The sequence below is a fragment of the Oryzias latipes genome, chromosome 6 (genome assembly GCF_053564925.1).
Source record: "Oryzias latipes strain Hd-rR chromosome 6, Olatipes_Hd-rR_3.1".
In the NCBI taxonomy this organism is placed as follows: domain Eukaryota; kingdom Metazoa; phylum Chordata; class Actinopteri; order Beloniformes; family Adrianichthyidae; genus Oryzias; species Oryzias latipes.
This window is the reverse complement of record NC_136242.1, coordinates 30015264-30038585: the sequence shown is the minus strand read 5'-3', so window position 1 is coordinate 30038585 and position 23322 is coordinate 30015264. Positions and strand designations below refer to the sequence as shown.

The 23322-nt window shown below is 41.4% G+C and overlaps 1 protein-coding gene across 24 annotated transcripts in view; it reads right to left on the bottom strand.

The window, feature by feature from the left end:
* The window catches only part of phf21ab (PHD finger protein 21Ab), a 28667-nt gene extending 7692 nt beyond the window's left edge, over positions 1-20975 (bottom strand). For 3 of the 24 annotated variants that reach the window (XM_078949402.1, XM_078949409.1, XM_078949399.1), the window contains exons 1-13: positions 20484-20559; positions 16084-16123; positions 15738-15789; positions 15495-15584; positions 12207-12377; positions 9897-10049; positions 8625-8861; positions 7181-7270; positions 5074-5418; positions 3867-3974; positions 3722-3773; positions 3550-3629; positions 2697-2757 (exon numbers count right to left, since the gene is read on the bottom strand). In XM_078949402.1, the coding sequence (XP_078805528.1) occupies positions 2697-2757; positions 3550-3629; positions 3722-3773; positions 3867-3974; positions 5074-5418; positions 7181-7270; positions 8625-8861; positions 9897-10049; positions 12207-12377; positions 15495-15584; positions 15738-15789; positions 16084-16123; positions 20484-20544 (1540 nt within the window). In that variant the 5' untranslated portion in view covers positions 20545-20559. Of the gene's footprint in view, positions 1-2696; positions 2758-3549; positions 3630-3721; positions 3774-3866; positions 3975-5073; positions 5422-7180; positions 7271-8624; positions 8862-9896; positions 10050-12206; positions 12378-15494; positions 15585-15737; positions 15790-16083; positions 16175-20483; positions 20560-20621; positions 20647-20735 lie in introns of those variants that run through there. The other 21 variants (XM_023956010.2, XM_011476406.4, XM_078949417.1 and 18 more) reach the window with 15 other exon arrangements.
* Positions 20976-23322: the final 2347 nt, after the last annotated feature.

Genomic DNA, 23322 nt, shown 5'->3' with positions numbered 1-23322 from the left:
CTTCTCCATCATTCAGTTCAATCAGGGAAGCATCTGGGTGGGCATTAAGCCAACATCTTCAGGATGTTTGGGATCCTTCAACTGTTTGCTTGTAGACCCAGAAGATCAGGAGGATTTCCACCAAAACAAACAAAAACAAATTCTCTGCCTTTTCTGTCTACATGTACCTTTATGATGGACACCAGTGTTATGAAAGCAGTCTTTCTTCACCTTTACACCTGCCTGAACCCGCACAGAGCTGAGTAAAGTTTTAGGACTTTCCGCACAGAACACAGAGAACAAAGATGAAGCATCTTCTGAAGGTTCAGAGCTGTTTAATTAAACATCACAACTCAGAAGCTCTCTGATTGTGTTGTGCTCTGCAGCGGCTGCACGTCCACTTAAAGGTCAGAAGAAGGCACGTTACAGTGCCTTCTCCTCTCAGTTCTGTCACAGTCTGCTCAGAAATTGCCAGTCCAACTGTTTGTGATGATCCAAGGGAGCAGTTCTGTGGCTTTAATGCGACCTCCTCTGCACAGGCGTGATAAAATCTGACACCTACAGTTACAATGGCAACAACAGTCAGCTTTTGGTTAGAACAGACGCTCCTCTTAAACCGTCTCTGAACTCCGGGCCTCAGGTCCTGCTCTGTGAGAGGCGTCGCCACACAGCTGGGTTTCTTGTTAGTCGTGTTACTGTTGGTGCTCGTGTGTGGGATTCTGACAGGATACTGAACCTGAGCAGAAACCTTCGGACTTGAGGAATTAGGACTAACGTTATTCCTACACTTCCCAGGATGCATCCCACCCCCCAAACAGGTTTGTATGAAGACTGAAGTAGATTTATGGCTGTTTATCGAAGAGCTCTGCAGGTCTGAACTCACACATGTAGAAAAATCAGACCATCTCAGTCCAGAAATACTTTACGTTTCTTTCTTTCTCCAGTAAAGGAGCACAGCTGGACATGAGTGATGCTTCAGGAAGTCTCTTCTTTTCATCCACTGTCAGGCCGTTCACAGATGCCAGTTTCTAACATGATGCTGGTGAGGACTCTAAGAAAGACTAACTTTATCAGCTGAAAACCTTAAAAACCATTGTTTTTATCATACATTTCATCTTGTTAGACCAGTTTATTTGGTCAAAAATGGGGCAGAAACAAAGTCGCCTCAGGAAACACTTCTGAACCACATCTGTGGTTGATTATCAGCAGCAACAAACAGATAGATGTTAAACAAAAGCTGTCGTGTGGCTTTAGCTGAAACACATGTCTGACTCATCTAAAACTGGTCCCCAACCTTTTCAGCCCACGGACTGTTTCAATGTCAGAACAGATTTTCACAGATTTATCTGCAGGAGGCCAAATCCGGATAATCTGTCTTTCAAATTATAATACTTTTTTATAGAATGCCGTTTAAAAAAGCAGTCTGAAGATGTCTGTAGATGGTTTACAGAGGATAAAGATTCAATGAAACAAAGTGGTTGATTTGATGAAGTTGTTTCTGATTTGTAAAAAGTTTATAAAGGCGTTGTTACACGGTCATTATTCTTAGAATGCCATTTAAACATTAACTTAATCCAAGATCAGATTATCTTTCAAGGTAAAAAAAAAAAAAAATCCTATTCCGTTTTGACTTATCGTGTATTTCTCTTAAAGACAGAGGAGAATTTCTTTGTGCTAAAGTTTCTTAAAAGTGCCTGCGTATTTCGCTTTTTTGTAGGAAAATTCTTCAATGTCCTCTTTACAGGTTTCCACAAATCAATTTGTTACTAAACCTTCATCCTCTGTAGAATATTTTCAGCCAATTTAAACTTTTTTTTGTAGTCTAAGTTTTGTGTAGCACCGATTCAAATGTAACCGACTAAGTGGAAGCTACAAACAGGCACCAACCAAAGGTGTGACAGCTAAATGCTACAAAATAAAATGATACAGCGGTCATATAATTGTACTTTTCACCTACAATAATAATGATGGTAAATCCGCCATTCATGTAACTTTATTAGCACCGTATTTGTTACATTACATCACCACCAAGGGCATATTTTGCCTGGTGTAACAACGGTTGGAATAAATCCATATTTAAGGTAAGATTCATGTTAAAAGTCAATTTCTTTGTCTTTGACGTCGAAAACCTTTCCTCTAGGGCTCCTTTCCCTCCAATAAAACTTTCTTCAGAATCTGATAATAAACAAAACTGAAAGAATGTAAGTTATCGTGCATTTTTTTGTCTGGAGTCCGTCGCCAAGCGACCCACTGACCGGTACCGGCCTGAGGGTTGGGAACCACTGATCTGCCATACTTTTTCCCGCCACTGCTTCCTCAATGTGCAGTCTTACTTTTCTCACTGACTCTCAAAGAAGAAGAATGTTGGCTTATTAAATGTTAGCCTTGAGCAGCAACCACTTTCAATCAGTCCTAGCTCTTGAGCTGGGTGATGCCAACATGAAACCCTTAAAAACTCTGAAACAACGTGGGAGTCAGAGCGAGCTCCAGAAGCGCTCTGACAAACAAGCATAAATCCAGCTTCATCTGTGAAACTCAACAGAAGCGACAGGAAGCAGAAGGCGGGGGGGGGGGGGGGGGAGCAGGAAGACATTTACAGCATCATATAACAGCACAGCGGCGAATCGTCTGTTCTACATTCATTCACCCTGGACTCTAACATCTGCCGTGTGCTCATTCTGTTGAGAGAGACCTTCAGGTTCAAGTTTCATACGGACCTCTCTTTCTGGTTCCCTGGTGCAGGGGGCTGTTCAGGTAACTCACTGCGCTCTTTTTCCTCTGCAAAATACAAGAGAGACAGAGAGCAGCTTCATAAGTTACAGCATCTTGATCAGAGGAAGCTCTTCAGGTACCTTTGATCAATCAGGTTAATCATCCTCAGGTCCAGCAGTGAATGTTGGCTCATGGAGGAGAGCCAAATCTTTAACTAGAAGATTTTTACATTTTTTGTTCTCCAAATAATTGTTTTTAATTCTTGGTCTGAATTAAACCTCGATCAGTTAGTCCTGTATGTTTCAATGAAAGACCACCAAAGGCTGATGGTGCAGACTTCACTCAGAGTTGTTTGGTTCTGCAGTCCTGTGTTTTATTTTACGTCAACACAAAGCAGATATTTGTGATGAAGTCACTATGTTAAGAATCAGCAGAGCCTTGTGTGCACGAGCCTGTGGCAACCACACATGTGGAGCATTGTGATGAGATGTTCACACCCGGCTTGTAAACGTGTTCAAGTGGCCACTTCCAATCAAAAGACAATGTAAACGCACATTTTGGGCTCCTGCCTTTAAGTTATCATAAAATGAGAGACTAATAATTGCAGTTTGTGTTGGCCTGCATTTATGACATCAAGTCTTTTTTAAATATTGAAACAGAGCAGTGAAAGCAAAAGCCTGGAGCCATATTCACAAGATTTGCACCGCTTTGACATTTCACACCCAGCCTCTTCCAACTGTGGGCAGATGCACTAGTATTAAGTAACTACAGTGTGAGTGCCGCATGTTAAAAGCGCGTTCAAAGCGTTCACATGCCCCGTGTGTTTGTAGCACGAGTCTGCAGCTGAGCTCCGTGTACCTCAGGCTCAAACACGGCACCGCTGTACACTGGGTTGGCGGTGGTTCTCCTCTTCCTCTCCTGCCGTTTGCTCTGGATCTCTGAGAAGGTGAAGCCACAGCCATGTGAGAGCAGACTTGACAGTGTCGCAGCCGCGGCTACACTGTGTGCTGCCGCAAAAAGCACTGCTTACCTTCCAAGTGGTCGTGTGTGACGAGACCCAAGGACACCATGAAGGCGAGTTTCTGCAGGAGACATTTGATCATCAGAGGCTGTCGCAGCAGCAGCAGCAGCTCTGCAGGACGCTCTTTGATGTGGTGGTACGCTGTAGCTCTTACCTCTGGTTTCTCCTCTTTTTTGGGTTTGGGAGGTGGAGACAGCGGAGGGGTGGAGGAGGAAGGGAGGCTGACCACCACCTTTTGCTCGGCTCCTCCTGATTTAACAGTCTGCAAAGAGGAAGAATGAAGAAGATGGTTCAAAAGCTGCTGTCCTCCGACCTGAAGATTCACCAGGAGCGGATGTCTAAGTTATGCTGAGAAGTAGAGGTGTAACAATTATTCAACTTAATTGATGAATCAGTTTTTATTCCTATGATCCAACCAGAACTTGTGAATCGAATCGAAGCGACCCTATACCAATATAAAAGCATTTCAAAATTAAATAAATCAATGTTGTAGGTCCACTTTGTCTGCAGTTGTGACTTTACAGACCCGGATAAATTCAGATTTATTCAGGTGCTGACTTAAACTTAAGGGAAAAAAAAGATTGAACTAAAAAATTAAATTAAGGGTGTCAGACTCCGCCCTCTGAAAGCCCACTGCTATGAACTGTTGTTTTAATGGAAGCTGCTGCGCTGTCAGACATCTCATAAAGCCAACAGGAAGCTGGCTCAGAATGATAGAAAACAATAGGAGTCATTTTTTTTAAATCTAGATCCAACAGAGTTCAAATAGGCTGCTCATGATTTCTCCTCTGCACTGAGAGCTCAGAGGTTCAGGAGCTGCATCAAACATCCTTCAACCTGCTGACATCAGCTGCTCCTTCTGTAAAACGACAACATCAAGGAGGTGAAGCCCACACAGTCCTCAGCTCAATCATCAGACGCAGACAGGAGCCTCAGAACTGGCTGCTGTCATTGGAAACCTGCAAGATTTCTTTCTTTCGAAGCTGCAGCTCATTGCTGAACCTACAGACAATCAGAACAAGCTGCGAACACTTAAGCCTGGGAGAATGATTCAATGTGAAGGCTCTTCAGCTGTCCTGATTAGCTGCAGTCTTTAACCATGTAAACACAGAGAACATTTCAGCAGCACGCCTGTGATCAGCTGCTGCTTGACTTTAGGGATTACTGTCCTCGGTTTAAACATGAAGCAGCAACATTCACTTCTAAGGATATCAGAAAATAGTTTCAAAAACAACTGATCAAAGTTTTTTTTATAGGTTTACAGTTTGTGCATCACGTTAGCACGATAGACACCTGATAAAAACCTCTGAACGGAGTCATTCAGTATCAGTTCTCCCCTCTGCCAAAGGGGGCGCTCTTACCTTGGGCTCAATGTTCAGGCTGCTAATCTGGATGGGTGGCGCAGGGGGCGAGACAGGAATCTGGGCAGCGTTGTTGGGTGCCTGGGCAGGGCTGGCGAGGCGAGTTGGAGCGGCAGAGACCGGCGTGGTTATGACGATACCCGTCAGAGGGGCGGTGCCGGTCTTGCTGCATGGCTGTCCATTGACGATGCGCACCTGGTGGATGGGGGTGGCTGAAGGCAGCGAAGTCGAAAGCTTGGTGGCTAACATGACAGGCCTCTGCAGAAGCTGGGGTGCTGCCATCATGGGTGGTGGAGGTGCCGGAGCGATGGGGACATTAGTGGGTGTGGCCAGTTTGGGTCTGACCTGCTGACAACAAACAGCCAATCAGAAAAGAGGGATGAAGTAAACAGAGGTGGATGGGAAATGCCCCTACCGAGCTCTGATTCAGGTGAGCTCAGCCGTAACGCTCCGGGCTCAGATCAGAGCAGCTCTTTTATTTTTCATCTTGATTCACACCCATTGACTGTATATGAAAACTGGACTGACTGACCCCTCCCCCTTTGCATACCAAACAGGAAGTACCCGTTGGCTCCAAGAAGCCAAAATCCCAGACTTCTATAGAGAAATAAACAGCAATTACTCAGTCATTCTATTTGTCAGAATAATCATTCTTGCTCTGATACTATTTCAGAACTTGTTCTTGATAATCATATCTTATTCCATGACACTTTTTCTGTAGTTCAAGTTACTCAAGTTATAAACTGACTAATCAAGGGGCTCAATAAAAGTAGGTGGTGCCTGCTGGCCCCCACGCCCAATGTTCAAAAAGTTTGGCAGATTTCGTATCGACAAATGTAAGCGTTAGGGGTGTGGACTTCCAACAAGCTCGCTTCTTTGGAATGTGGTTGCCGTAGAAATTGCCGTAGACATTTTTTCCTCAGACCCACTGGGACCACTGCTCAGTGACGATGTCTGGCTCCAACGTGGCTACTTATAAGTAAATGGTTTTCTGTCGGTGACGTCACACTTTCCAGGTGACAAATACAGTCAATATTCACACTGCGCAACAGTTTTTCTGGAATCTAACTGACGTGCTGCTGTTTCTTCTCTTGTTGTTTCAGTTGGATAAAAGTGTGTGTGGGGGGGGGTGTCTGCGGAGCATGCTCAGTTGCTGGTCCTCTTTTCTTTTTTATGTATATATATATATTTTTATATAATTTAAACATACTTACCTTACTTAACTCCAGACAAGATGACTCACTAATTGAAATGAAAGCAATGATTTAGGAATCCCTAGAAGCCATATTTTACAAGAAATGTTAAGTTTAGAGACTGAAATCCTCCATTTCTGAGGACACCAGATGCAGGAATTCTAATGAAAAGCTGCTTTTTTTGTGCTTTTCCTAAAATCAAATGTTTTAACTGCAGGAGGAATGGTGCTGCTGGTGGTGGTGGTGGGGGGTAGTCTTGCAGAAAGCTGCAAAGCGTCCCATCTTTACTGTCTAAAGGCTGTTTTTCATGCCCTCTCACGTCGTTGCACATATTCTTCCACATTTTCTACTCTTTGTTTCTATTTTTGAACTTTTCTGAAAATGGCGGCTATAGAATTTAAATGAACAAAGGCTAAATTTCATATTTTCTATGTTCTAAAAACAAATGAGTAGAACTTTTCATGGGAAATATATCAATGAATGACCACTGCTTATTCTTTAAATTGAGATTTCTTTTTAAAAGACATAGATATTTTAGCATCCCTCTTCTAGGTTCATGCTGCCAGCGAGGCGTTACTCAGCATCATCATCATCAACATCACATCTTCACTCACAGGGTTGAAACAAACCAACAGCCAGGAAGACAAAAAAAAAGAAAGCCGCAGGAAAACAAGTTGAACTCAAATATAGGCAGGAAACCTCGGAGGAACCTGTTCACGGGTCAACTGGACAAACCAAAAGAAGCACAACAAGAGGAGAAGAGGCGAGAAGAGGGAGCACACAGCAAGGTGGGAGTGTTTGCTTTGGTGTGCTGCTGCCCCCTGCTGGAGAATGAGTATGTCACCTAAGGTAGGGACACACACACTGGTCTGAGGGCGGGGGTCAGGGTGGAGGCAGGTCTTACTGGGACGCACCTGTGGCTGAAAGGTGGGTCGAGGCGTCAGTCTAGGAGGAGGGACAAACTGAGGAACTTTGATTGGCTGGCCGGTGGTGGTGGCCTGCACCTGAGACAAAACCACAGCAGAGGGTATTTCTGTGGATCTGCTGCAACCACACATCTGCTGACATCTGGACCCACATGTGATTTATGACTGAACTGATCCAGGTCACCGACAATGACTTTTACAGATGGATGCCTGTCCTGCATGGGGACTGGCTTTGTAAAATGCCACAATACTTGGATTTAAGCTATAAGGAAAACTGAATTTGTGTGTGACACTTCTAAATAATTACAACAAGCACACCTTTCAAGCAAAGAGAGCAGCGGTCCGCAAGGGCAACTACTGATACACATTGGCGCCAGAAAAACTCAATTCCTCCTAGCTTGAGGAGCTTTTGATCCAGTCCACAACCCTTTCCTCTAATTCAAGCAGCTCCAACAGAAAATTCAAACAGTAATATTACATGAAAACAGATTTGTTTCCCTCCCTACAAAATAAAAACCTCATTTCCATGAAAGAGGCAGTTCTGATCCTTAATCCGAAAATATCTCCATCAATATAACGCCTTTTAAATACTTTCTTCAAAGCTAAACCAACTCTATAAGATATCTTAAAATCCAAGAATGTTTAAAAGTACAAAGCTCCAGCAGGAATTCTGATTCTCCTGGGAAAACTTGACTCACTGATCTGCATCTGTGTTGTGGTTGTAAATCAATTCAAACTTTTTTCACACTTTCCATTTAAAGTTTTCTTTTTTTGAGTCCAGTCCTCGTACCTGACAATCTTCAGAGGACTTTAAGTTCAATTCAATTCAATTCAATTTTATTTGTAAATCCCAAATTAACAACAACAGTCGTCTCGATAGGCTTCGTATCGGTAATTGAAAAAGTTAAACATAAAATCAAAAGGATCATAAATACGTAGAATTCAATAGGAAAATACTAAATTGAACTAACAAACTGACTAAGCTAAACTGGACATCGCTGCCCTTTGACCCCCCTTTGTTTTAATTAGATGTAAGCACAACACTTGGTCATTACTGAGTTTATTTGCTCTTTTTGCTTGCAGCAGTTGTTCAATGTTGTTAGAGGTGGGACAAACAAGTGAAAGACTCTGAGAAAGCCTGAAGAACCGTCGGTCCAAACCACTTCAGAAGATTAGAACCGTGTGGAAGCACGATGTTGGAAATGAAGGAATCAGATCACAGCCAGTCAGTCTCTGACAAAAACCACCACTGAACCACAGCCTGCATTTTTCACTGCTACAGACACATCCTTCAGAATGGAAACACCACTCAGGGGTAAAAAAAAAAACCTCTGGGGCAGCTGGAACGCCTGCAGCTCAACAGCAGCTCTGCTCACATCTACAGACCGTTCACACATCCAGCCACAACACTGCAGTGACCCGGGGAACTTACCACCACGGCGTTCTTGGACACCAGCCGTACGGGTTCTGATCCCTGGTTGGTCAGCTTGCTGGTCACCTGCAGATTAATGGGGGCATTCTGCGAGTCAGGTTTGGTGATAGCTGTGGTTACCATAGCTACAGTGGGAGGGCGCTGTGGCAGGACTGAAGCAGGCAGGGCAGGCGTGGCAGCGGCTTTCAGCACCAGAGGTATAGTCTTGGTGGTGAGAACCGGCGTGACCGTCAGCGTCTGTAATGGAAGACACACAAGTCTCGGTTTTCACGAGGAACAAGACGAAGAACCTTACCGATGTTCAGAAATGAACCACATGTGCAAAAAAGTTCACACTGGTGCATCCTTATTAATTTGTAAACAGCAAGAATACCTGAGAACAATTATAGGTAATTATACCTGCTCTGGTTGATTTATTTAAGACAGAAATTAAGATTCAAATTTGTGACAGACATAAAGATTATAAATAGAGCCAATTATAAAGAAACAATATTTGAAAAGTTTCATTTTTTAAAGACCCACTTCGATGAAAATAATGATTTTTACATGTTCTTGTGGCATTTTTCCATATATAGCACATATATAAAAAATTAAACTTAAAATGACATTTATGAGAATCGATAGTTCTTTATTCATTGTGAATCAAGAGCAGACGGGGAAAAAAAAGCTGTAGGAAAAACAGCTTATTTGTGACTTGAAAAACATGCTGGGGGGCCCATAAACTCCCTGCTCCCCTCCTCGCTTCTCAAGCATTCTCTTGTGGACGACTAAATCCACAATCGTCTTTGTTTTCCTCGTCCGAGCTGGTATTTGGCTCTAAACTATATGGCCAGATTGCTGCAATATTACTTACCATTTCTGCTGCACCTGTAATGTTAGGTTGGAGTGTGAGACGCTGTAAGCTAGTGGGAGAGCATGTAAAGAGATGGATGATGGGAAGCACCAACAGTCCTGCCCACAACTCAGAGATGGATTTCTAATGGACAACTGCCGCTTTGTAGAAACTATGTCTAAGAAAGCAACACAATTTTTTAAAATTTTGGCTAAAAATGCCATAAACATGATTAACAAATCACTGGGAACTCTTTATAATAGATCAAAAGATGATCGGAGTGGGTCTTTAAAGAGTTTTGACTGTCTACATTACAGCACCAGTGCCTTGAAAGTAAAGGTTATGGATACTTCAAAACCAGAGAGGTCCACTTCTTTGGGTCAAAAACACAAAGTCTGTGCAGCCTCTCAGCTGGGTCACCTGTGAATGACATCTCTTACCTGCTGCAGTCCTCCAGTTATCTGCTGGCTCTGCAGCAGGTTCACCGGCTTCATCTCACCCCCTACTGGAGGGGCCTGGACCTGCAACTGCAGCTTGGCCTCAGGTTCCTGCTTCACCAGGAGCTCCTTTCTGAGCTGCTCCACCACCTTTTTCTGAAAGTAACACAGTCATAGTTTTCCCACCAGCAGCTCAACAACTCATCAAACTCAGCAGATTAAAATTATCTCTTAGGCGTAAAAGTTGATGAAAGTCTCATCCTGGTCCCTCCTGGTCTCATCACCCTAGACCAGTAACCCATTTAGAAAAGGAGTGATAATAAGGATTTGATTGTACTGATGTGCATGGATGCAAACATTTTTGAAAAATATTTACAGAGCATTTCTTGCAGAGAAAAGCTGAATCAGGAAGGAAGGAACCTGGAGCTCACTGATCACTTTTGGAGAAGAACAAAAAGAAAATGCGTCTTTAACTGAGACTGGCGGGTCCAATCAAAGATTCCCAACAGAGAAATCACGGCCTGAGAAGGGAAGGGTTATTTTTATCAGCCGCTCTCAGATTGTGCTCAGCGCACTTACTTCCAGATTTTCAGCTCACTGACAGTTTCTATTTTTAGTCCTTTTTTAAAATCCTTTTGAGTTGGCAAGTGAAAAAATAAAACAACAAAATTCATGAGTAATCAATGACCACCTAATTCATTATGAGCTTAAAGTAACAAAGAAGCAGAATGCCGGCAAACGTATAACATGATGAGCGCAGAGGGAGAAGGTCACACACGAACTAAGTAACACATGGACTCTGAGGATAAAGCCCATCTGTTGCCTAGCAACGCTCTAAAACAGCAACTTCAAGCGGCGACGCATCGACTAAAGATGTCTGAAGAAGAGGAAACCAAGCAGAGCAGAGTGACCTGAAGCTCCAACATGGTGACCTTTTTGCTGAGCCACTCATCTGCTAACTTCATAATGTTCTCCTCAGCTGCTGCTTTAAAGGGTCACTTCACAGCAATCACAAACTCCAGCGTTCTCACGAAGCCCAGCTTAAATCCACATATTAAACATTCAAAATTTAAGATTCAAAAATCCCTCATTTGTTTTGTTTTAGTTTCTACCATTTCTTTCCAGATAACCGCAATCGATTCTGCTGTGGTGGACAAATCTAAACACATGAGCGCCCCCTAGGGTTCAGAAATGCAACGTCATTATTCGAGACAGCAGCAAACAAAAAGCTTTTTCTCTCCAGGAAGTTTTGATTTCCCTGCGATTGGAGCGGCACTGTACAACACCTCATTGTTAACAAGCAAATGACACACACGTGCACACACACACAGAGTGTGTGAAGCCTCTGATCAGACACTGCCTTACAACACTTCCTGTCTGTGCTGGTGTCAGAGCAGGTCGCACAAACTGCAACTGCACAAAAATAGAAAATGCACAAAAAGTAGTTAAAAATAATCCAACCTAAAATACATGAAGCAACAAAAAAAAAAAACATCTTCACATCCAGAATGTTCACCTGAAAACGGCAACATAAACTTCTGCAAAAGCACACAAACACTTCTGTTTTTCTAAATGCACAATTGTCTCATTTGGGATTACAGACAAACATGTAACGGAAACACAAAAAACCCAAATCACAAACATTACACAATAAATTTGATTTATTCATAAAACACCAGTTTACAAACAAGAAAACAGCAGACAGAGCTTTATTAATTACGATAGCTATAATGCCATTTCAGTCCAATCAATTCCAATCTTAATTATCTTTATCTTAAAAGTGATTATACTCAAGGGTTTTCAGCATAATCTCTATCCTGAACAAGCAAAAGGCGACAGATGACACCTGGTATCTTTGTTTACATAAATAACAGAAAATGATCCCAAAAAAAGCAGAGAGGTTCAGAGTATTCGGACTCCAGAGGGCAAAATCCATGACTGAGACACAGATTTATTTATCAAAGTCAAATTAAGAAAAGAAAAAAACAGCACCTGGCAAAACCTCCCATAGCCTGAAAGACACTGCAAAAAAGTGCCGCCAGTTCTGTTTCTAGCATCTCCATGTCGAGAAAAACCCAGAGAAACTGCCAGAAATGTAAAGCCACAGCTCACATCCTGCGTGCATCAGTTAGCATGTTTCAGTAAAGTTTGATGGGGGGGCTATAGTGCGCTGGAATCAGTCAGAGAGGGAATCCTGAATGTTTCCGTTTAAACCAGTTAAATGTGAGTTTGTGGGCACTGACAGCTCTTACATACTGGAGGGTTCAGAGCTGGTTTTACACTTCAACCTGTGATGAGTGGAGGTCAACACACCTGCTTCTCACTGAGCGCGGTGATCTTAGCCTGAAGTTCGTGCAGCTGCTTCTTCAGATCTGCGTTCTGAGACAGAGAAAGGGGTTCAACTGAGCAGCACTGGAGCATTCTGGGATTGAGACGGGCTAATAAATTTACCTGAGGGTCCTGTTTCATCTGAGCAACCAGTTTCTGCAGAAGAAGACAGAAAAAGAAAACCATGAGCATCAGGGAAATCTACTGGTCCTGACTGCTGGTGGTGGGCGGATCTATCGACCGATCTATAGGATCAATACCAAGGTGAAGTGTCAATATAAGCGTGATGACATCGGTACTTTCATTGCAGTTTCTCTTTAATATATACAGTTATATTTACTTACAGAGTTCATGCAAGCGCACCGTCTGTCTGTCTCCAGTGTTGCCAGATTGGGCAAAAAAAAACTGCCCAATCTGGCAACACTGTCTGACTGAACAACGCACACTCCCCCGCTGCTGCTTACACCCCCCCACCCCCAACAGGCAGCGGAGAGTTCATTAAAAAGCCACATATTTGCACTTATGGCAGGATTTTTGTTGTGTTTTTACACTTTTACATTTACCAGTATTTAAACCGCCAAATCGTTCCCTGAGCGGCTGTGTCAGCAGCTCACTGCCCCCCAGGGGAGGGGTTAAATGCAAAGAACACATTTAACACACTTTAACTCAACTTTATCAAGTTAAATTTTTGGTTACCTTTGTTTTTTACGACTGACTTTGTTATTTTTATTACTGCCTTTATTTGTAAAATTTATGTTTGTGGTCTTGTTTTTTTTGTTACATTGTAGTAGTTTTTTTCAAATTGTGTACACTAGTTACTGTTTCCTTCTTAATATTGTTGCATTATACCATATGTTCTATATGTGATGCATGTTCGGCTCAGATTGTTGTAATTTAAAGTCTCTTTCATGAGTTTTATTATACACGTATATACCAAAAATTGTGTGCATTATTATTATTGTATTATTGTGTATTTCCAAAAATGTTCTATAATCAGACTTTTCAAGAAAAGGTATCAGTATCGATGTCGGCGATACTGGCCCTGTAATTACCCCAAATTCCCAGTCTAGCCCACCCCCTACTGACCACAAACTACAAGCATGTGTTGAAAGATCCTCTATGAGACAACAACACAGAAACATTTTAACCCTCACTCACCTTACGCTGCAACAACTAAAATGTGCATTTTAACATCTCACCTTTGCTACACCACTTACCTGAACAGCAGAAGTTGATTTTACACAAAATAAAAGAGTTACTCAAGGTCAACATTCTTATCTCCATCTTTTTTTTTCATGCCCTTTCTCTAGCTGAGGTGGTGAGGTAAGGGTTGAGGTGAGGGCTGGGTGGAGCTACCAAGTACTGTTCTGGATCTTTCTCCAGTTCCATCAACCCAGCCCTGCAAACAAACGCTTTTTCTGCTAAATACAAAACAACCGTGAGCTTGTCTCTGCCTGCACCTCCAGCTGGACCTCTGCGGCTCTCCACGCAGGATCCCTTCTTCAAACGTGGCTGCTCATCTAGAGCTTTCTGTCAAATTAGACACAGATCCTGCTTCTTCACAGATTACTGTTCCCAACAGCAGCGTGGGCTTCATGCTCAGCTCCATGTGGTCCATTTGCTGTGTTTTCAGCTCAGACTCCGTCCCAACTACAGATGTGTTTCATTTCCTTTTTCGGTGAGATTTTCAAGACGACTAATAACACCACAGATTACTTTCGTAAAAACAGAATGAGTGGAAAACAAACCTGTGCCTTGTTTCACCAGCTGTTTTCACTTAATACTCTTAAAACATATTTTATTTCTTCTTTCTAATTAAGAAACGATTATGTTATGTTATGAAGCAAACACTGGCTGAGCTACATATTTGTGCTGAACAGAAATTTAAATCCACATCCATCACCCAATCCAAACCTTTTCCTGTGAAATGCTACTGTTTCCACTGACTTTCTGTCCACTTTTAATTCCTGAGAACATCTTAAATCCTTATTATTTCTGGACTTTGGACAGTTCGGAGTTCACACACTATTGTTGTTTTTTGGAGTTTTTAAAAAGAAACCACCAAGCTAAAGAAAGCTCTGCTCCTTGCATTCTCATATTTTCCTAAAAATCCACTCATTCTTTGAGCAAAACGAACCACAAGACCAATTCTATCCAACTTCAAAACTACAGAAAGTAAGGAGATGCTCATCATGATGAGAACAAAACCTGCTTGGATAAATATAAGTTTGTGCTCTAGTTCAAAGTAAAAGTGGTTAAAAAGTAAAATCCCTTATTAAATGACTACACCAAAAAGTATGTTTATGTTAAATTAAACTTTTAACAACAATAACAATTCAAATTGTTTTATTAAATCTGTTTAATGACTGAATATTTAATTGCAACATTTATATCTGTTATTGCCAGAATGCTGACATAAATCCTAAAATCTATTAAAATATTTTTTCAGATAATTTACTCGTATAATAAGCCACACCATCATATGTTTGTGTGCCCTTAACCTTGTAAATGTCACACTCATCAATCAAAGTCAGTGGGTGGAGCCAAAGCTCATGAAGTTAAGGCAGCTTTTTTAAATATATGTTTACTGCCTCAGCATGAATCCAAAATTGATTAGTCTGGGTTTGTATGGATTAACCAATCACACGTCAGAATCAGCCGACCCAAAAGACTGAAAATAACTTTAAAAAGTAAGTGTGCATGATTTTAGATTTACCTATTTAAGATGCAAACCAAATTTAAATACTAAGCAGACAAATATTGTTTAAAATGTTCTATTTTTCTTCATTTTAATATTTCATCGTTTGTATTTTTTTATGTCATTTAGTGCTTCTGTCATGTCACTTTTAACCTGACTCTGCAGGACATTTTCATCTTCAGTGTTCGTGCTTCTTGTGGGAAAAGGTCAGACGTCTTTGAAAGAATTAAATCTGTCCTGCAGACTTTAGATTGACAGCTGCTGCATATGACGGATTTGGCAGCTTCAAATTTGGGATCATTTTCAATAAACTAGACACAGGTTGTCCTGCCTGCTGGGTTTGTTCTGTCTAGCCTCCACCAGGTGAAATATTTTTGGCCTTTTTTTTTTTTTTTAGAGATGCATTTTTGAATTCATCTACCCACAGCAAACTCAAAGGCAGCTGTCTGTAGCCACTCAAACCTTCTGGAGGCTACCCCAGCAGACTTTCCACAGATGAGACAGACTTAATGGACAAGAAAAGTGGGAGGAAGGCCACCAACTCTGTGATCCAGCAGCCCAGAAAGACAGCTCACCTGATGGATCTGGATCTCCACCTTCAGAGCCTCCTGTAACGTCTGTAATTCCATCATGGATCCAGTCAGTCTGCCAGCCGATCGATCAGCCTGAAAACAAACGATACATCTCAACACAAAGTCTCATCCTCTGCAGCTCAGCTCACAGTTGTCATAGTTACGTCAGGTCCAGCGTGACCACCAAACCAGAACCAACACACCTCAGGTCTGCATCGCACGATGAAGAAGTGTCATGACTTTTACCTGAACACCGTCTCCAGTAGGAAAACCATCCAACTGAAGCATGAAACTGCCGCTGCAGCAAAGAAACACAAACTACAATCAAACATCATAACACCGGGAAAAAGGTAACACAATAAAATAATTCTTGGTTATATGAACTTCATTTTCATTTTCATATCCACAACAGCTGGTTAACTATAGTTGCCCTAAATCCAGCGGTATCTTTGTGTTTGATTCAAACTGATAGATCACATGCAGTCTGCTATTTTAAGATGTTATGAAGCACAGTAATGATGTGAGTCACATTCAGATGTGAAGCATTACTGTTAAAAAATAAAAAAAAAAAAACAAGGAAAAAAAGACTCACCACTTGGCTGTGGAACTGGACTCCACCCCTCTGCGCTGCCCTGTAAAGCACAACAAGCGCACACAGTCACAGAGCAGCGGTGCGACTCAACCTGAAAAAAAAATCAGTTTTCAAGACACAAAAAGATGCGGGACATGTAACTGAAATAGTGACTCATGATGCGTACAGAGTATCATTAAGACAGTGTAGAACTGTGTACTAATATTTGATTAACATAATTGTTGTTTTCAACCTTTTCTTTCAAAAAGATCCATTTAAAAACATCAAAGCCTGATAGAAAGTCGCAGCTTCGCATCTTCTTTTAAACTGAGTTTAACGTTTATTTAGTAGATAAACTGAATGAATTTAAATCAATCTTTGCTAAAATCTCTCTTTTTTTTTCAACATGCCTGTCACTTTTATAAGCAATCAAAAATTAACTTTTCAAATCTTGAGCAAATATTTTCTTTTCACAATTGTAAACATATATGGACTAGTTTGTCATCGTGTTTTTCTGTGGTTGTTTGGTTGAAGCTGCTGGTTTCTGGGCCTGTTAAGACTTTTGCTAATCTTTGAATGGAACTTTATGATCAATATGGAACGTGAGAAGCTAAAGGAGGAAACACGGAAACCATTTACTGCTGCAGCAGTGCGGGACAGAGGAGACGGTTTGTGAATATCCTCTTTCATTATCCTGTGCTAACAGTAGGTGACCAAATCAACTGGCATGAACCCTAAAAAAGCCACATCCATGCTGCGTCTGAGGAGCAGTCCTGACATCCAGGAGAGCCAGAGTGAGTCAGAGCGGGCTGGGGGGGCTGCACAAACTTCTCTTAAAGTCTACACTTTGTTAAAAAGAAAAAAGGCATCCATAAAGCTTAGGGTCCTGAGGAATCGATTACAATCATACAGTTTATGTGCCCCCCCATTCAGATTACTTCTACAAGAATAAACAGCACAAAAGCCCCTCAAGTTGTTTCATGGAGTTCCCTCATTCTGTGAGAACACAGCAAGATGAAGGACAGACCTGCTCCTCCTCCTCCTCCTCCAATCAGTTAAATAAAACCAGGTGAGAAGTTTAGAGAGGAAATGACTCACAGGCTTCAGAACACTGCAATGTAGAGGGATCCTTCAACACTGAATCTGCTCACAAACGCAGAGAATTTACTTGTTCTTGTTTCATTTAAACAATGATTTAGAAGAAAAGAGGAGATAGAAACGACATCATGATCTGTGGATATGTCTCTGCATTTTGGGTTTTTTTTGGTACTCTCTGTAGCGCCCTCTGTTGTTTATGTGTTAGGACAGAAAAACAACAGCTGCTGTGCTCCAACAAAAGCTCCTGAAAACCATCAACAGCTGTGGACACAAACAGAAACTGTTCATTTTTAAACCACCCAAACAATCCAGACTGAAACATCCACCCGAACATGACTGAACGAAAAAATAAGTAAATAACTTCACCACAAGTTGCAGCAGAAAGACACAACACAATAATCCATAAAACACTTCTGAACGGATAAAGTTTAGTTTTAGCTATGCAGGAGCCCTCAGCTGCCCTGATGTTTGTGGGTAAAAACCAAAAGAGAGAGTGAATGAAGCCGCATCACTGAGCGTTAATGCTAAACTGAAATAACATTAAGCTTGTGACGAACGCTGCACAGGAACGAGACAAACGCGCACACACACGGTTCAATATCAAAGAGTCTTTTGTGTAGTTTGATTTTCAATTTTCTTCCTCATACTCCTTAATAAATTATACCGTGTGAGGAAAACAAAAATGTATATTTCTCTAAAAGACAAAGAGAAATCAAAAGCAAAGAATAGGATTTAAAAAAAAACTGAAGAGCCTCGATTTGTGGTCGATCTCTAAAAGCATGAGCTTAGTGTTTTGGGGTTTTTTAAGTTTAAAAAGTTTGAGTCTTATTGTAAAATTCAACTACTGGGGTGAGGAAAAACACTATTTGTAAAGGTACCCCGGCACTGGGAGATTATTGGTTTGAAAGAGTCAGGTCATAGAAAAGACTCAAACAATAGACTCTGTGCTTTTCTGCCTCGCACTCAGCTTCAAGAGATGCACTGGAGGCTTAAATCACCAAATGGTCCCCAACGCAGCTGTGACTGCAGCTTGCAGCATGAGGAAAATACGCAGAATATGGTAAATTCAGGTTAGTTGACTTCCACTTTGGGTCTTTTTGTTGGTTTTTAAATGCCGCATACATAGTTTTACGTGAGTCGAATACATTATTTTATACAAAGTAATTCTTTATGAAAGAACAACACCTTTACTGACAAGTAGAAGGGAAACAAAGCAGCAGAAAAGAGAGCAAAGTGATGCTATAAAGTATTTACTATGTAAAATGTAATACTTTACTACATTAGCTTTAGCAATACTTCACAAGTATCTTGCAGTAATGATGTGGCCCTCTAAAAGAAACAGAAAGGCTTCTAATCATTATAACAAGCCAAAAGATATTTAAAATGTTGTATAAAAGATAAAAAAGAAGCAGTAAGGCAGAAGAACTACAACAGTTTCGAGGCGTTGCAAAGTTTAAGTACACCAAGGAACTGGGTAACTTTTTTTTTTAGGTAAACTATAAATTAATACGTTTTGTTGTATTTTGATTTTACTCAGAAACTACGTTAACATCAATTTTAAACCAGTGCCATATTGAAGCACGCTTTGTGTAGATAAATGTACAGAAATGAACAAAAACTAATGTCAAAAACTCTGTGCTCCAGGATTTTCTGATATATTTGTTTTATTTAAAAAAGGGGGTAATGCAATTTGATTAAAAAAAAAAGACTAAAATAAATATTTATTTGAAAATGCAGAATATCCAGATATTTGATATAACACTGTTTAAAAAAATACTACGAGCAACTTTTTATTTAAAAATATTTGTATTCAAGTTTCTTCATATTAACTCTTGGCTCCCAAATCTGAGTAAATAAACATAAATATAAGCATAAAGGTAAAAATCTTAAGCAGTACTTAACTTTAATCTAATAGTAAACAAGTAAACTGTAATATATTTTAAACATTTAAAGGATAGTTATTTAAGAAAAAAAAGTTTTATTTTTTTTAACTAAAACTTGAATAAGATGTTGCATTAAAAGCATTTGTATGTTTACTTCTTTTGTAAGTGAACTACATGACATTTTGATGCACCTCAAACTGCATCAGATGAGCTCCCTTGCAATCACTCATAGCTCGGTGCGCCCCCTTGCGGCAATAAGGAGTACTCCACACACATGGGAAAAAAATGAATTATCTTATTGTTTGAAAAATATATTAACACAGACTCATTCAAATGTCAAAAGATCACTCCTCAGAAACTTTGATGGTGCATTTTTGAGTTCTACCAGAAGCTTACAACAGCTGGAATCAATTAAATATTCAAGCAAACACTCAAAATGACTATAACCCAAAACAAATAACACCATCAGTCTGTAAAGTTTCATAACAAAAGTGGAATGTGAAATTATTTATCCTCAATCCACTAATAACAGACATGACAATTGGATGTTTAAATAAATAATTGTAAATAAGATTTGACATGTAATCAAATAGTGGTGTACGTTAGTGCTAAAATATTGATCAGTTACATGTTGAATGAGGTGGTATTTATCAACTTCCCGTGTGGAAACAGCAGAAACGTAAGTAAAGGTAGATTCTGAGTTTGGGGGGGGCGGGGGGAGGCTTGCCCTGAAATGCGGATGAGTCTGGGCAGCTGCTGCTACTGGAGCGGGGGGGGCGAGCGGAGCTCACTCAGTTCAGTCTCCGGCAGCTGCCTGCTGCACGGACGGGATGCGGGTTAATTGTAATTGGACTAATTGCTCTCTGGGTGGGACGCGAAGTTTTCTGGATAAACTTCGATCGGCAGCGCCGCATGCCTCCGCTGCGGAGGCCACAACTCCAGAACTGCCGTTAAGATGGAGCCCGAGAGCTGCCAAGTGCTGGAAAACACCGAAAAGTGTGGTTTTGTTTCAGCGGCCAAATAAATGTTTTATACGCGTCTTATTAACCCACCACGGCCGCGTGCACTTCTCCCCGTCTTTAATTTCCAAATATTTCCTTACGTAGCGTTAAGTGGCGTATTTCAGGATGCATAGCATTTTCCCCCTTTTTTTTTCCTCCTCTTTAATGTTTCAGCATGAAAAACCCACAGCCGACATCTCTTCTCTGTCTGTGAGAGGCGGCCAGCACTCCGAGAACAAGTGGATAACGTTAGCTCTAGCCGCTAATGCTAACATCCTGCTAGCTGCCCGGGCTAACGCCGCCAACACGCGGATAACTTATATCAAAGATCAGCTCGGAGCGCGAGGAGGAGGCGAGGAAGAAAGAAAGAAAACGGGGGAGGGAGTAAGAGAAATTCGCACGGGAGCAGTCCCGAAAGACGCCATCTTTCAAAACAAACCCTGACAGAGAGCAGGCGTTGGTGGCTCTAAGTTCTGTCGGCCCCTTGTCCTCCAGAACATCAACTCCTAGAATAAGAAACAGAGCAGCTAAACACACAGAAACACACGAAACACACGCCGCCTGCCAGCTCACACACCTGCCCGCATACGACCGCGGACACACGGCTAAAGACACTCAGCAGCAGCCGGGTGAAGTTTGACAACGGACAAAAATTAAAGTTATGAAATTAAAAAGCCCAATGTGCACTTACTCAGCAGCAGTCTTCCTCCAGATTAATTAAATATATATCTATTAGAAGCCGATCCGCGATGGAATAAGATCACACAAATAGTCCGGCCGCGTCCTTTCCGCGGAGCTAGAATTAGTTGTTATATTTTAGATGTAGTTTCAGTAAAAAATGTGTAAAAAGAGAGAAACTGAAGCTACAAAACAAGAAGAACTCTTCTTCAATCTCATTCAGCTCAGCCTCAGCACAACACAGATCCTTGCGCACCGGAGCTAGAGGAAGGGGGAGAAAAACTACTCAATTTTCTTAATGATGGCCATTTATCTGCCACGAAGCGTTTGATATTGGCTTTTGTCGCCCTTAAAGTTCGTTAAATCGAACCGATGAGCTAGGCTAAGCGGGCAAAAAATGTGTTAAAAAAGCGGACTACTTTATGTGTCGGTGCGGCGAATTTATTTCACTTTGCCTAAGGAACGGCGGTGCTGCGACTCCCATTGCCTAGGGAAAAAACCCGGATGTAAACTCAGTGAAACTCTACGGAGAGAAAGTCAGCACGCACGTACACACTCAATGACACACACACGCAGACACACGCCGTGAAAGTCGGCGGAGCAGTTCGTTGTGTTTTGATGGTTTGTGACGGGCACCGTGTTCCTCCTCCTTTTTACACGGCGCTGTCCGCTCCTAAGCAGCCGCTGCTCGGCCTCCATGTTCGGCTGCTGGAGCTGCCGGACTGTTGCACTTTTGTGGAGGAAGAGGGGGATGAGGAAACGGAGGACAGGTGGCTCCGTTTTTTTCTCTCATTCTACTGGGATCAGAGTCGGCCTCAGTCCACGAAGGGCGGAAGGGAAATATCTTCACAAGAAAATTACGAATAAATACAAACAGCAACAAAAAGGTTTTCTTTTGAAAAACTCTAATACATTTTTCTTACCTAATTAAGTAATTGATTTCCAAGGTTACATTTTTTTAAATCTTTGTTAACATTTGGATTATTTTAGAACCCTGAAAAAAAACAATGCAGTATTAAAATATTAAAATACATCAAATAAAATGGTGTGACAGATATGTGTGTGTGTGTGTGTGTATGTATACACACACACACACACACACACACACACACACACACACACACACACACACACACACACACACACACACACACACACACACACACACACACACACACACACACACACACACACACACACACACACACACACACACACACACACACACACACACACACACACACACACACACACACACACACACACACACAGAGTGGTGGACAAAATTGTTGGTACCCCTCAGTTAAAGAAAGAAAGTCCACAATGCTCACTGAAATGACTTGAAACGTTCCATAGTAACAATAAATTAAAATGTATTGAAAATTAAACAATCAAAATCAGCCATTACTTTTGAGTTGTTGATTAACAGAATTATTAAAAAAAAAAAAAAAAAACTAATGAAATAGGGCTGGACAAAAATGATGGTACCCTTAACTTAATATTTTGTTGCACAACCTTTTGAGGCAATCACTGCAATTAAACGGTTTCTGTATTTGTCATGAGCCTTCTGCACCTGTCCACAGGTATTTTGGCCCACTCCTAATGAGCAAACTGCTCCAGTTGTCTCAGGTTTGATGGGTGTCTTCTCCAAATGGCATGTTTCAGCTCCTTCCACAGATGTTCAATGGGATTCAGATCTGGGCTCATAGAAGGCCACTTCAGAATAGTCCAAGGCTTTTCTCTTAGCCATTCTTGGGGGTTTTTAGCTGTGTGTTTTGGATCGTTGTCCTGTTGGAAGACCCCTGACCTGCGACTGAGACCAGCATAGCAGCCCCAAAACAGAACTGAGCCTCCTCCATGTTTCACAGTAGGGACAGTGTTCTTTTGGTTGTACGCTTCATTTTTGAGTCTACAAACATAGAGCTGATGTGCCTTACCTAAAAGCTCCAGTTTTGTCTCATCTGTCCAAAGGACATTTTCCCAGAAGCTTTGTGGCTTGTCAACATGCATTTGTGCAAATTCCAGTCTGGCTTTTTGATGATTTCCTTTCAACAGTGGTGTCCTGTTGAAAGGACACGAATGGTGCGATCTGACACTGATGTACCTTGATTTAGGAGTTCACCTTTATTGTCTTTGGAGGTTGTTCTGGGCTCTTTGGATACAGTTGGAACTATCCATCTCCTCAATTTGTCATCAATTTCCTCTTCAGGCCACGTCCAGGGAGGTTGGCTACTGTCCCGTGGGTCTTAAACTTCTGGATAATATGTGCCACTGTTGTCACAGGAACTTCAAGCTGCTTAGAAATGGTTTTATAGCCTTTACCTTTACGATATTTGTCTATAATTTTGTTTCTAATGTCCTGGGACAATTCTCTCCTTGGCTTTCTGTTGTCCATCTTCAGTGTGGTACACACCTTTTCACCAAACAGCAACGTGACTATTTGTCTCCCTTTAAATAGGCAGACTGACTGATTATGGGTTTGAAAACAGCTGTGATGTCAATTAAAGGACATCCCTGAGTTCATCATGACCTCCTGGGCAATTAGTTCTCAGTCTTTTATGGAGGCACCATCATTTTTGTCCAGCCCTATTTCATTAGTT